Raw genomic sequence first — 14,269 nt, 5'->3', positions numbered from 1 at the left:
ATGGTGATACTAGGCATGACTTTTGCAACCAAGATTTGCTCCATGGATATCCCAAATGCATCTTCATAAAGCCACATAGCAGAAATGCATCCATGTATGCATATTATACTATATGCATGTAGCATACAATTGTTACAATTGTTATTATGTTACATTTGTTTTTCATAGATTTTTTTGGAATTTCATTCAAAATCTGTATTTTGAATCTTTAGGGTATGTTTAATATAAATGCATATTTTAAATTAGCTCTCATTTGAGCAACTGTAGCAAAATATTTGTATGTCAAACACATGATTTAAGAATACTGAGACTCTGTACCTGTTAATTAATTGGTTTCTTTCATACTTGGTTTGGTCTTGAAAAACTGTTTAACTTAGATTAAGAGATCTGAATGTAACAATGCATTTGGTTCTAACATTTACAGGCATCGCTGAATCATGTATCAACTGGCACCTCCTTTGGCATTTCTGTATTTAATTTAATGAATGCTATCATGGGAAGTGGGATTCTTGGTTTGGCATATGTCATGTCCAAGACAGGAATCATTGGATTCAGGTATATTTTTATTATCAGTTCTATTTTGGAGTATTGTGGTCTATATTTATGCTTACTTTAAGAACTGGGATTTTTAAAAACTTAAGTAAAGCTGATTATTTTAAGAATAAAAATAACTAAAACTGAGCAAGCAGGTTGAAAAAATGTTAAATTCCAGATCCCTCTTCTAGTCTCTAGTGGTATACTATTGGACATTACTAATTATGATTTCAAGTACAAAAATCAGGCATTTAATTTTAATAAATAAATGTCATTTTTGATGTCTTTACAAAATCAAAAGAAAATAGTGTGGAGAAAGGTACATTGTGATGCTTTGCATGAGGTCCAGTCATTATCTCCAGCCAAAGACGGGAGAGTTGTCTAACTCCAAGGAGCTTATCATTGCAGTCAATAGTGAGCAAGATATTCTGATACAGATAAAGTTGTTTTCTATTTATCTATGTAAAATAGAACAGAAAATAATTAAATCAGTACAGTGAAATCTCTTGCTTGTTGTCTGAATTGGTGTAGGAATTTATTTTATGAAAAGTCCTATATTCTGCAACTGTAGTACAGAAATCAGCATTGTTTTCACATTGTTCAAATATGGTTTATTGAATGAACCAATTCAGTCTTGCAGATATATCAAGTAATCATAACTTTCCCCCTACAATAATAGCAAATCAATCAAATTATATTTTAGTGTAATGAATAAATCCAGTCCAGTGCTGATTTGGCAGTGCTAGCCCAAGTTCTCTTCTATGTGACTGAAGGAGGTTGTCACTATTTAATTAGAAATGTCAAACATTGTATCTTCTTAATGTAGAAAAGTCCTTTCTTCATATTCTAGTCACTAAAATATTCAAAGTTAAAGTTCTGTAATTACTTATGTAAAAATCAGGTTTTGGCATATCAGTTTTCAGTTAAAATATTTATGTGCATAAATATTTTGATATTTGGGTGCATATTGGAAACAATTTTTTGGGGGGGCTTGGGAATTATGATTCATTTTGCTGCTCAAGGTTTATACAGCTAGAGCCAGATACTGTGATGATTAGTGAGCAAACATATAGCTGATATTTATTGTTCCTCTACTCATTGGTATCTGCTCATCACAAAGGTACAAAATACGATCATTTAAGATACTTTAATGTTACCAAAGTGTATGTTGTAACAAAAGGTTTGTTATTTTTGCTAGATTTGATTGAGTCATGAAAGTTGCTAAATTCAGTATTAGAGAAAAATCAGAAAAAGCAGAACATGGAAAAAGGAATTAGCAGTCATGTGCATTATATTCTGTCTTTTAAGATACAACAAGGAAATATGTCTTATGATTTTCTTGGTTGTTTGGGGGAAAATGCAGCTTTTCAACTCTCCACTTTAGTGGGAAACAATGATTGATGACATTGACATTAATTATTTCTCTTTTTGTCCTAGTATGCTGATGTTAATTGTTGCTACCCTTGCATCTTATTCTATATTTCTGTTGCTTACTATGTGCATTTACACTGGTAAGTAAAAGTGCTATACAGTTTTAAAGAGCTATATATAAAACTTCATAAATCTTTAGTGGGGGCAAAATAGAAATGTATTTAGATTTTACAAACTGCATTTCACTAGACACATCCTTAGAATAGTCTGTGCAATACAGGCAAATAATTTATAACCTTATAACATTACTATGAGGGTCAGCAGCCTTTTTAGATGGTGACACTGTTGCACAAACCTGGCTACCCGTATATGTATATTCATATGTACATACATATATACATGCATATACATACCTACACATACACATAAGGCAAATTACATCATCATTGTTGCCAAGAAAACTGTATGAAACTCTGTGCTCTGTAGTTGATGATGATGATGATGTTATCCCATAATTTGTCTGAATTGTTTACTAGGACTATAAATTATTAATGCTGATTATATATCTGATGAAAAAAACTTTTATCTTTGTGATTTATAAATCAAGATACACATTTTGTCTTAATTTCTGGAATATTTTCAAGAACAAGTTCTGAATTTTGTTCTCATTTAATATGTTCATTCAGTGAAGTGATAGGATTGTGTTCATGCTTTAGCGCTCTTAACATGGATGATCCTTGAAATAGGATTTGCTGCACTTTAACAATATACTTATCACATCTTTTCTTTAAAATTTAATTAGAAACCATATTTGCTACCCTGGGTTAGAAAGGAGCTAAGCATGAATGCTAGATGTCATGTACAACACAAACAGTGTCTCACAATCTCTGTCTTGGGCAATTTTTCGCCTGAAGTTTATAGACATACAAGTGGAGATATGTTGAAAAAAAAAATGAAATATGAAGAAAAGACATAGAGGGGCGTGACTTTTGTGGAAGTGTGAATGCGAAGTTAGTAGAATAAAGTCCAGAAAACTTTGGTCCCTTTTTAAAAAAAATATTTCCTTTTATCTGAGCCAGTTGATAATTCCTTTCCAATATTTATTTAATTCATTATTCATTGGGTATTGCTAATGATACCGAAATGACAGCTCCCCTCCCCCTATCAAATGGCATTCATTGCTGCTGAAGAAGAGTTAAGGATCTTTCCAAGCAAAATAATGTAACTTTATGACAAGCAAGATTAAAGCCTTTTGGATATTAGTTGATGATGTTGACATACAAGAGAAGAAAATCTGAAGCTGCAAAGACAAAATGAAGTAGGAACATGGAATGTAAGAAGCATGAAAACTCCAATGCAAAGTGAAATGAATCAACTGTCCATGTAATTTATGCATCAACGAATTAAAATGTATAGCACTTTGACACTTTCAGTCAGAAGGTCATATTGTTATTTATTCAGGATACAAAAATAAACAGTTGTTTTCACTGACAGTATTTGCTATATACTGTATATAGCAAAGAAAATACTTGGGTACAATGCAATTAATGAGCTGATAATATTAACTACACCTTTTGGATTAGTTATCCAATAAGATGGGTATGATAATTTAATATGATGGTTATCCAAATTTATGTCTAACCACTAACAGAACATGCAAAACATAGATGTGCTGCATTGCAGTTAGTGATAGGACTACCAAAGTTGAAAATAGTGTGCAGAAAAATACAATTGCATTGTATGGCCTAGAAAACAGAAGTTAAGAATGACAATCAGTTTCTGCCCATCCAATTATTTCTTTATTAATAACTTCAAAATGACCTCTGTAATAAACATTGCCAGATGGAGCGTACAGAAATTAAACTAGATATGTTATTGGTATAAGGAGGTGGAAAAACCCAGGTATGTTAGCAAACAAATTGTGAGAGGCTGATTATTAAACAGATCATGAACTGTCCATGGGCAAGTTCTAAATCAAGCTAGAGCAAAAAAAAAAAAAAAAGGTTTCCAAATGCTTCTGTGCATACAGCTACAAAATATGGAATCACTAGGAAGTCCAGAGTGTCACTGATAAAGAATGAGGGAAACTCTGCAATGAAATGAAGGAAGTTGTTAAAGAAGACCATGAAAAAAGATTTCTAAAGAAGCCAAAGCCAAGAAAGCAAAATTATCAAGAAGGAATTTAATGAAGAATACTGTATCAGAAAGTAGTTAGAAAAGGAGCAGTATTTCAACATCTATAAAAAAATACCAAATAAAGAAACAGAAAATCATGACAACTATTTACAAAGTATCTCTGAACTCAGGAGGACACTAATGAAAGATAGTGATTTAAATTATGGTAGCTGGAAGGAGTATAGTGAAATACTATACAGTAGGCATCTCAAGGTAGAAATAAAAGATACTACTTATTTACAAGAACCTCTGGTACCTGGAAATTAAGTTAATCAGCACTCTGATTATTAAATTCCTCTACATTAAATTAAATCCAATCACAAGGCTAGAGGAATTTGTAGAACATTTATGAAAAAAACAGCAAGCAACAGAAGAAGAATCCATAAAGGTTTTAACCAAACTATGACAGGAAATTGGTAAATGACAGAGTGACCAATAAATTGGAAGCAACTAATCTTCATACCAATATCAAGAAAGGCGATTCAATAGAATGTGCAAACTATCTCACAATATCCTTTTCTGCCCTCACCTCCCAATGTCAGAGGGTAATTATCACAACTGCCATGACATAACAAGCAAAACTTAAAAACATCAAAACTCACAGTCATACGAAGCCACTGGTTAACTTTTGATGATATTTTAAATGTAGCTCTTCTTCATCGAAGCCCTTTTATTTTACCTGTCCCTGTGTCAGAGATAGGAGAGAGAAAACCGTCTGGGATTATTTTACTTATTCTGTTATTGCAACTCATCCATTCAGTTTTCCCAGTTGTTATTGGCTATCTTGTCATACTGTTCTGTCCTGTTTTAATTTTAATTGCTGGACTTCTGTGCCTTTACTTTTCTATGGAACAGTTCTTTTCATGTTTGGTTTTCTTTTCTTCTTCATACTTCTGGTTCTCTGTAGCTATCTCTAGTCAACTTTTCCTTGGTTCTTCTCAAAGGCTCTTCCTCTTATTCTCCATTTGATCTGCACTCTTAAATATTCAAGAGGTAAGATCTTATTGTTATATGTAAATTATTATTTATCCAATCAATTACTTCTCCATAAATATTTCCCTCTGCAATATTTAGAAAATTAAACCTGCAGTTACCGTGCAATAAACACATGTAAAAATTACAGCTAATCAATAAAAGCAGTAGTAAAACAATCATGTTGAAAGCAATCACAGCTTAACTGTGTCTGGTGGACCAGTCTGAGAATGCTTTTAGAAGTAAAATCCAGCAAATAGTGGAGGCTGGTAAAAATTGTCTGTGAAATAGGCCTCTTGATAAAAAGTAGGCATATTAAGTCCCTTGTATTTATTTCCTTGATTCTGCAATATTGAGCTTTTAAACATGGGAACAAGCTCCAATGGATGCCAGAAGATTTACTTCTGATTTATTTTGCTTCTGAGGATACCTGACAGGAGACAATAAAAGAAAAAAATGCCAAAATAAATAGTAGCAGTTTCACATTGAAAGGCTATCACTGCAATGCATTCTCAAAGATTTGTACTTAAGATATGAAATTCTGAGCCATTTCCCCATTTTTTTTTTAAAAAAATTGTTTGTTTGTTAATTACATTTACATGGCTGCCCATCACACAAAAAGTGACTCTGAGTGGCATAAAGAATTAATTTGGCAAAAGGTTTCCTTGTTCTGGAATAAATGAAATGCTTAATAAAATTGGTGTTAGCTTCACAAAATATATACCATGAAAATTATTTTCTAAGGTATAAGTTTATTAACTTATAAAAGGCAATGTATGCAATGGTGCATAAATGTGATAATATAAGACATTTAAGGGGTAAATTGATGGTGTTGGTGCAAAGAGGTATGGACTTTAATGAATTCCCAAACTAGCATGTTGGGGAATTTTTAGATTGAAATCTTAAAGTTACTGAGGTTGAGGGACATCAGTGTAATCTATTGTATATTTCTTCAAGCTTTTCATGCATTTGTATTACTATTTCTCATTTCCTTTCTATGTTTTGAATAATGTTGCTTAGCCCTAAAAATAATACATGATAGGTATGCATGTATGTAAAAGTCTTTTTTTCTTTTTATATATATTTTTTATTATTATTTAAATATACATCCATATGGTGTGTGAACAGAGTTGGTTCTAAGAGAGTTAATCCAGAGTTGGATTAATTTGAATTATCATTCATATTAATCCAATTTGCAGTAACAATATTAGTAATTTCTATCACATTTATCAAATTTAAATAGTCCTCATTATATTATTTAAACGTACATAAACAAAAAATGCCTAACTCCTCATCTTTACCTCTATCTTCATCTATATCCTTCTTGTTTAAGATAAACATTTCTCTATTGTGTATAGGAAAAGTTGGTTCTGGGTATCATTCATATTAATCTAATTAACGCTAACAATGTTAGTAATCTCTATCACATTTATTAAAGTTAAGTAATCCTCGTATTATTTAAACATACATAAAAAATGCCTAATCTGTAAATTTCTAATCTTTCTATCTATTATGTTAACTTCTGTGTATAGTATAGACCAGGATTGTCAAACTCCTGGCCCACGGGCCAGATGTGTCATGCACTGGCTACACCCATGCCCAGTTTAGCGAAGGGGGGAAAAGTCCCGATGCGTCACATGATGCTAACATGACAATGTGAGTTTGATATCCCTGGTATAGACATAGTAAATATTTAATTAACTCCAATGTTTGCAGAGCTGATACTGCTCTTCCAATACTGGTTTTTGTTGGAATTAAACACTTTTTTTGCTTATGACAACAGTAGTGTTTCTATCTTGTAACAGTTATTGTCTCCTAATTTTTAAAATGAGGGATTTATTTTGTTTTGGCTTCCAAGTGATTGTACTGTGTAGGAAAAGGAAACCAACATTTTTGGGTTTTTTTCCTTGTTGGGGCGGGGGGGATACCCTTCTTTTAAAATAAAATTAATGTGTTAAGCTTACTGGAAACTTAACTCACATCAGAATTGAAGCCTCATCAGCTATTATTCGTTAAAAAAAATCCACCAGAATCAAGCAACTAAATTTCAATAGTTTAGGTTTAGCAACACAAAAGAGGAACTCGTGGTCTTTGCTAATTAAACCTAAAATGCCTGAAGAACTTTTCATTTATTTACACACACACACACACACACACATTCTTTATAAAAATGTATTTTGCATTAGGAAAAAACCTCACAAATATAGCTTCTAACACCCCAAGTTAACAAAAAAAAAAATGGAATTTTTTTTACATGGTATACTTACCAAAATCTCTTCCCCAGGTTATGTTTTTTGGAAACGATTACAATATGAGTAAATAGAATGGTATACTATTTTGTATTTAGGAATTTGTTATATAGCTTGTTTGGACATAGAAAGGATGAAAGCCATTATTGTTGTTGTTATTGTAGTTGTTGTTTTGTTGAACACCCAATGAGATGTTTAAACTGAATTTAGCATTTCTGACACCTATTGAATCCTTCCCAACATCTAGATTAGGCAGATATTATTATTTAATAATAATAAAGGTATCATTGTTAATGATTGAATATTGACATGACTTTAATAATGTTTCTGAAGTGATAAATCAATATAAGGGTGGTCCACATGCAAAGCAGTGGTCTTTATCATGTTAAATATAGGTATAAATATATATTTGCTAATAAGTAGAAAAAACACATCAGGTCTGGCACAATGGGATTTTTTTTAAAAAAAAGGAAGGAGCATATTAGTTCTATCTATGAAAATTAAAGTATGTACTTTATAGGACTGTCTTAACTATATATAATATACCAGTAAACATGTATGCATGTGAATTGTTTGTTTCCTTTTTATAGCTGTCACATCTTATGAAGATCTTGGTCTCTTTGCATTTGGTTCCCCTGGGAAGGTAATTTCCAAACTCCTCTTGTAATTAATATGCCAAAATTGAAGAAAGCAAAGATAAAGTTTTATTGCACTAGGCTAGAGCATACCCTAGAGTTCTACAGAACTCCTGTATTTACACGGAATTTTATACACGTAAGAGAAGAAATATCTTTGTTTATGACTCCCACAGCACTTCCCCTCATTTTTGTTCTTGCACTTTTTGCACCTCTTGCAAAATAGAATATTCTTATGTCACTTTCCCATACAGACTGTTAGCAACTTGTTCATCATGAAAGAAAATTATTGTCATTAGCTGTGCATGCAAATGTCTCTTTCATTGTAGTGGATGTAAAATATATAAACCTATAGCAGTTATTCTTCTGATTATAATTGTACAATGTTTTAAAAATCATATTAATTTATTCCTCCATTTTTAGATCTTAATTCTAAAATAAATTTTAAAACCCATGCTGCATAGGTATCTAGCTTGTTTCTTAATTCAACAACTTCTTACGAGTTTTTAAATACATGATTTACATCCAACAAGGAATGTTTCTTTTTTTCTTAAACGAATCAACTGTTTTGTCAGGTTATTGTGGCCAGTACAATCATTATACAGAACATTGGAGGTAAGGAGAAGCCTTCTAGGCATTAAAATACTAAGTGTCATTCAGAGAGAATGTACATTAAACAATCCTTAATTCTGTTATATAATATGTATGAATGAATGATAAGGCAGTAGTAACTCTGTTTAGCATATTCCCAATTCGAACTGTAGAACAATTACTTGAAATATAAAAATTAGACTTTACATTTATTTCATTAAATTTATATTTCAATGTTTTTTAAAAAACATTATTTTTTTGGTAATTAAATGAAAATAGATTGGACATATTCATATTTATGACTGCAAATATATTTACATCCTACTGGTGTTTTCTCAAGGAAAAGGAAGTGGCATAGTCTGTCCCCTTTGGCCTTTCTCATGTAAAATGTCCTGCAGATGTTCTTGTAAATATGTATGTGCAAGGAAGCATAGAAATTCGGCATACTAATTTGCTCCTGCATAATTATGGACTTCAGTGTTTTATTTGAAATGAAACTGATTTCAGCTGGCAGGTCTGCGGAAGCCATTACAAAGCTGACAGATTTGCAATGGGAGGTGGGGAGAGGAAGCTTGTGGTCATATATAAGACTATTTGGAGATGTATCAGCTATTTAATAGATCTCTTGCTGTGTGTAATGTTTGTTCAATAATCACATGAGGCGAAAGGGCTAAAGCAAGTTCTTTCAAAAGAAAAGAAAAGAAAAGAAAATGCACTAATTAAAACAATCGATCAAGGGGAGTGAAAGCTTTTTAAATCTAAATATGCTTTGGAGAAACAAGCTGATTTCAATAGACCTCTAAGCCAGGGATTCTCAAACTGTAATCTATGAGCCTTTGCCTGCCTACAGAGATCTATCAGGTTGCCTACTATAGTATTCCCATAGTTAGCATTCAGAATCTACTTGCTACGTCAACTTCCCTTTTGTGTCCATCGCTAGTGAGTTGGCCAATTTCTAATCTGAAAACTTTAGTATTCAGAGATTGTATTGAAAAATAATTTCAACCAGCAAGTTTTTCATTGGAGTTATTAGTATATGGCACCAGGCGCATGAAATAAATATTTAACTTTGCAGTACCATTTTAGTTTAAAAAGGCCTTTAAGATGGATGAGATAGAAAGGCATATACAATTGCAGCCATAAATATCATCTCATACATTGGAAAAAGCATTCTCAGAAGTGCCTCTTACAAAAAATGTTAGGAAAGGGCATTTATTTAACTGATGGTCCTTATAATTTCCATACAAGTCAGTCCACATTTGCAGAATGTTTTTAGAAGCTTTGCTCTGAGTTAATGATTCTTAAACTGTGGGTCATAATACCTGGGGACGGGGTTGTGGGGCTGAGGCAGGTGGACATGAACAAGTCTGGAGGCAGATCATATTCCATCTTGACAAACTGAGTGCTGGCTTGTCAGGCAGAGCATGCTGCTAGGAAATTCTGGGAGTTGAAGTTCATACTTGTTAAAGTTGCTCAGATTGAGAAACGCTGGCTTACTTTATGACTAGTCTTCTTTTGTTCTATATAAAAATAAGGCAGAATAGACTTCATTCCTTTCCAAGATGCCAGTGATATTGGTGGGGTTTCAGTTGCATTGTTGTGTCCACCATCTTGATTTTTTGAACTTGTCCATGCAGATAATCTTTGCCAGGTCGTACAGACACAGGAAATTGGCCTTAGGATAATAGGAAAAACTTTTGTAAATTGAAGGATATTGACTTTTTGCTCATCCCCTTTGCCATTAGAATGGCATACATTTTTTTGGGAAAGACAAAGTTTGGTAAGTTTTGTGATTTATATGGTAAGTTAGAATAGGAGAAGAGAAACATTGGAATTAATGAACATTGTTGATTTAAATACTAAGACTGGAAGACCAACAAAGCATGGTGTAGAAGAGTAATATTGAAATGGATCAAACCCCTCAGTTCTTAAAACACATTTTTTTCATGTAACACATTTTATAAAACTCTAGTTCAAAGAATTAGACAAACACTGATGAAAATTGCAAGTAGAGCTTTTTTCTCTCCACAGTATATAATTGCAAGTGTATATGAAACAAACAGGCACTTAAGAGAAAACATCACCAATCTCTGCCATAATGCATCTGTTTCTTGGGAGAGGTCGGCCTAATTTAATCTTGAAATACCTTCTGTATTTTCCACAACTATTGAATGTTTACAGAGAGATTTAGACTAATTTGAGTGCTTACCCCATCAGCAGAAGCTATGTTTGGCCAGAAAGCTAATTACCTTACTGTTTTAAATTGAGGATTTCCAGCTCTGTTTTAATTGAGGCAAGTTTGACGTCTGCTAGTTGAACAATTTGGAGCCATTAAGACTTGTTGTATTTTTCTTCTATAATGTAGAAAGTAGTCCAGGATGTTTTTAGAATTGTATTTTAAGGAGGGGGTCATTTTTTTAAAAGAAAAAAGGCTGGTTATAGGTTGCATTATTCAACCTTTATATATTATGTAGACTAAGGTTAGATGATTTGATTACAGATATTTCTGAATTTGGGGACTAACTGGTAATATGTTGAGTAGTATTTGGAATAATGCAAAGGATATAACATTCCAAATCCTGTGGAGTCAAGGTTGTTTGTTAGTTTGTCCATCTATCTAGGTTCAACTCCATGGATTTTGTTTGGCATTACAAGAGGATGTTAAGGTAGAGAATCTCATTTGTTTGATCAGTGAGTTGAGAAAAGTAAATATAGTTCAACTTTATAGTTCCCCAAGTGTCAAAGAATAGATCTCACTTTTTCACAGACTCATTGGAGCAATCATAGAGAGGGCAAATCACTTTGCAAATTAAATATCCATATGATTGACAATTAGAGTCTAAAATGTTCATATGGCCACTTGCTGAAATAAAATTCTATGTTGTACTTTCTTAGATTGTTTCATAAACTTCCCCACAACATTATGAACCAAACCAACTGGTGAGGAACAACTAGCCAGAGGGAATGCAGTTCATTCTTTCCACACATTAGATGTTTTTAAAGGTGTCTTGAAAATACTTCAGTAAATACCCTCCTTTTGTCACCAAATTGAAATGTTGGCATTGATCTTTTATTTGTGGACAGAGCAATTAGGGAAAGCTGGAGCCAAGACTGTATGATTGTGAAACTTTAAAAACAAAATTTGCTTTCTGTGTGTCAGCATTGTGCAAACCGATGGCAAAGTAATGCATCTTCTGAAGTTTATATTTGTTTTACTATTCTTACATAAAATCATGGAATCACAAAATCATAGGGCTGAATCAAAATCCTTCTGCATCTTGAATCTATCTCCCAAAGTGTTAACAATTCCCCCAACTTGGTATCATCCTTAAATTTGATGAACTCTCCTTCTGTCCTCACATCTAGATCATTTATGAATATCTTGAAGACATATTCAAAACATACTACATACAAGCCAGCTCATGTGATTCCAGTCATTTTGCAATATTTCCTCTTATCTACAAGCATGAACTCTAGCAATGAAACCTAGATTACAATTTCTTTAGTGAAGATGAATGAATGTAATTGACATAATTCTGTTAACAAACTCAGTCTTTCTCTTCCTTCCAAAATTTCAATTGCTGCCATTTTCCCCCAGTTGGCAATTGCTGTTAAGTATGAATGTCAGCCAGTTTATGTATATGTAGTGATGATCATGGTAACTATGATGATGATAAAAGTAATACTAATAGATTCATAGATTTGGAAGATTCAGACTATTGAGTCCAATCCCCCTATTCAGCATAGAAATCTAATATTCTCCAAGTAATTGATTCCATTGTTGAACTGCTCTTATTTTTGGAAAGGTTTATTTATGTCAGGTGCAAGTAATCTGGAACCAAGGCGGTTCAAATGAATACAGGATTATTGCATGCTATTATTCTCTACAGCACGGGTGGCAAACTTGATCACGTTATGTGACATCATGTGACGTATCGTGATGTTTTTTTGCCTTTGTGGAGTTGGGGTGGGTGTGGCCTGAGAATGATGCATCCGGCCCATGGCCCCCCTGCTCTACAGGAATCTGAAAAATTAACAGTCAAAGCAAGTTGGTAGTAGATAAAAGTCAAAGGAATTCAAGGTGGGCCAGACTTAGATCTCTTATGGGTGCAAAGGGGCTTGAGATTGATGATGTGCTTGACCCCTTCCTTGGACTCAGCCTGGTCATCTGCTACCTTTTCCCCCTAACATTTGGTTGAAATTTCTCTTCTTGTCACATTGGTCCATTATTTTGTGTCTTGAATTCTGGCATAGCGGAGACCTGATCTTAATCATGTGCTTAATATTCTTCCAGGTATTTGAAAAATGCTCCCCTATATTCCCTTATCTTCTCTTGTCAAGACTAAGCAATCCCAGATCTTTTAATCCCTCATTGCTCTTCTTCAAACTTGATCTAGTTTGTCTGAATCCTTCTGAAAAAATGGTGCACAGATTTGACCAATACAGAATAAAACTGTTATATTCTATGACTTTGATTCAAGCTTTTGTTGATGCAGTCTGTAATTATATTTTTGCAACCACATCACACTGCTGAGTTATATTTAACTTCTTTCTTGTTCCTTTTTTTTTTTGTACATATCAGGAAAAACAAAACCCTTTTTGCTGTTCTTAGCATCTTTTGCAAGCCTTAGTAGTTCCAAGCATGAATTTTGCTGATACTCTTCTACGCTTCCAGGCTACTTTTACTTTGTGTCTTCTCTCTTTCAGTCTCCTATATCTCCTTTTTTTGTTGCTTTGTTTTATGATTTCATCAAGCTTTTTCTACAGCCACATTAGCTTCCTCTGTCCTCCATTTATTCCTTCCATTTGTATTTGCCATTATCTTATCTTATCTTCATTTTTAGGAACTTTTGCAACACTCCTTTTTCATTGGCTTCTGTATTAGGGATTCTGTTTGTTGTTGTTCTGAGTTTAGTGAAATCTGCTTTTGAAGTCCAAAAATGCATATTTGGCTTCACTTGGCTTTAGTTTATATTTTATGCTATGCATTTACTATTCCCATTTTATTTATTAAGTCTTCCTTTCTGTCTAGTCAAGCATAGTAGATTCTCTTGTATGATAACCTCTAAAAGAGAAAGTTAGGTAGGCATCTTGTGGAAGAATTATGGAGATGTTATTCTCCATTAGTTTGAAAAAATGATGCCTCTACTCATCTACACTGGACTTATCTCTACTCATGCTCTCTACTCATCTATACAGCAACACTGGAGGTTTTTAAGAAGAGATTCAGGGGCTTGGACTAGAAAACCTCCAAGATCCCTTCCAACTCTGTTATTCGGTTATGAAGTCAATAAAATGCCTCTTAAACAGTGACACAATTTTTCATGCTCCCATGAAGGAGGAAATCATAAGTAAAACCATCACTCCTTGATTAATAAATAATAAACATTAACAAATAGTTATGTTATGTCAGCTTAGTAGCCCAAGAGAACAATCCTTCAAAATTACAGTAGATTCAAGTTTGTTGTTATACTTTCTCTTTGTAGTATCCAAGTCAATTAATAAAGTTTCTTGTCATAGTGAATCATGCTGGTAGCTCATAGGATCAGAAGCAGAATTATAACCTGTGCCTACATGTCAGTTTTTGATCAATGGAAATAAGCTCATTATTGCAGTCTTGAAGTCCCCCCCACACACACACTTCAATTCTATTACTGGGGAGGAAAATCATTGCACACTAAGTTGCTTCAGGGTTGTCTGAGTCTCCTGATATGTAGCAGGATTGTAGTGCTATATGTGAAA

The 14,269-nt window shown here is 33.2% G+C and overlaps 1 protein-coding gene across 2 annotated transcripts in view; it reads left to right on the top strand.

Moving 5' to 3' along the window:
• The window catches only part of SLC38A6 (solute carrier family 38 member 6), a 51,720-nt gene that overhangs the window by 1,163 nt on the left and 36,288 nt on the right, over window positions 1–14,269 (top strand). The window contains exons 2-5 of one of the 2 annotated variants that reach the window (XM_026670167.2): window positions 425–555; window positions 1,972–2,045; window positions 7,892–7,944; window positions 8,512–8,551. In XM_026670167.2, coding sequence (XP_026525952.1) covers window positions 425–555; window positions 1,972–2,045; window positions 7,892–7,944; window positions 8,512–8,551 — 298 coding nt within the window. The remainder of the gene's footprint in view (window positions 1–424; window positions 556–1,971; window positions 2,046–7,891; window positions 7,945–8,511; window positions 8,552–14,269) is intronic. The other variant, XM_087952324.1, reaches the window with a different exon arrangement.

Source organism: Notechis scutatus, chromosome 1, assembly GCF_049901735.1.
Source record: "Notechis scutatus isolate UNSWTSFEM ecotype Mainland chromosome 1, rNotScu1.2, whole genome shotgun sequence".
Classification (NCBI taxonomy): Eukaryota; Metazoa; Chordata; class Lepidosauria; order Squamata; family Elapidae; genus Notechis; species Notechis scutatus.
This window is presented reverse-complemented; position numbering and strand designations above follow the sequence as displayed.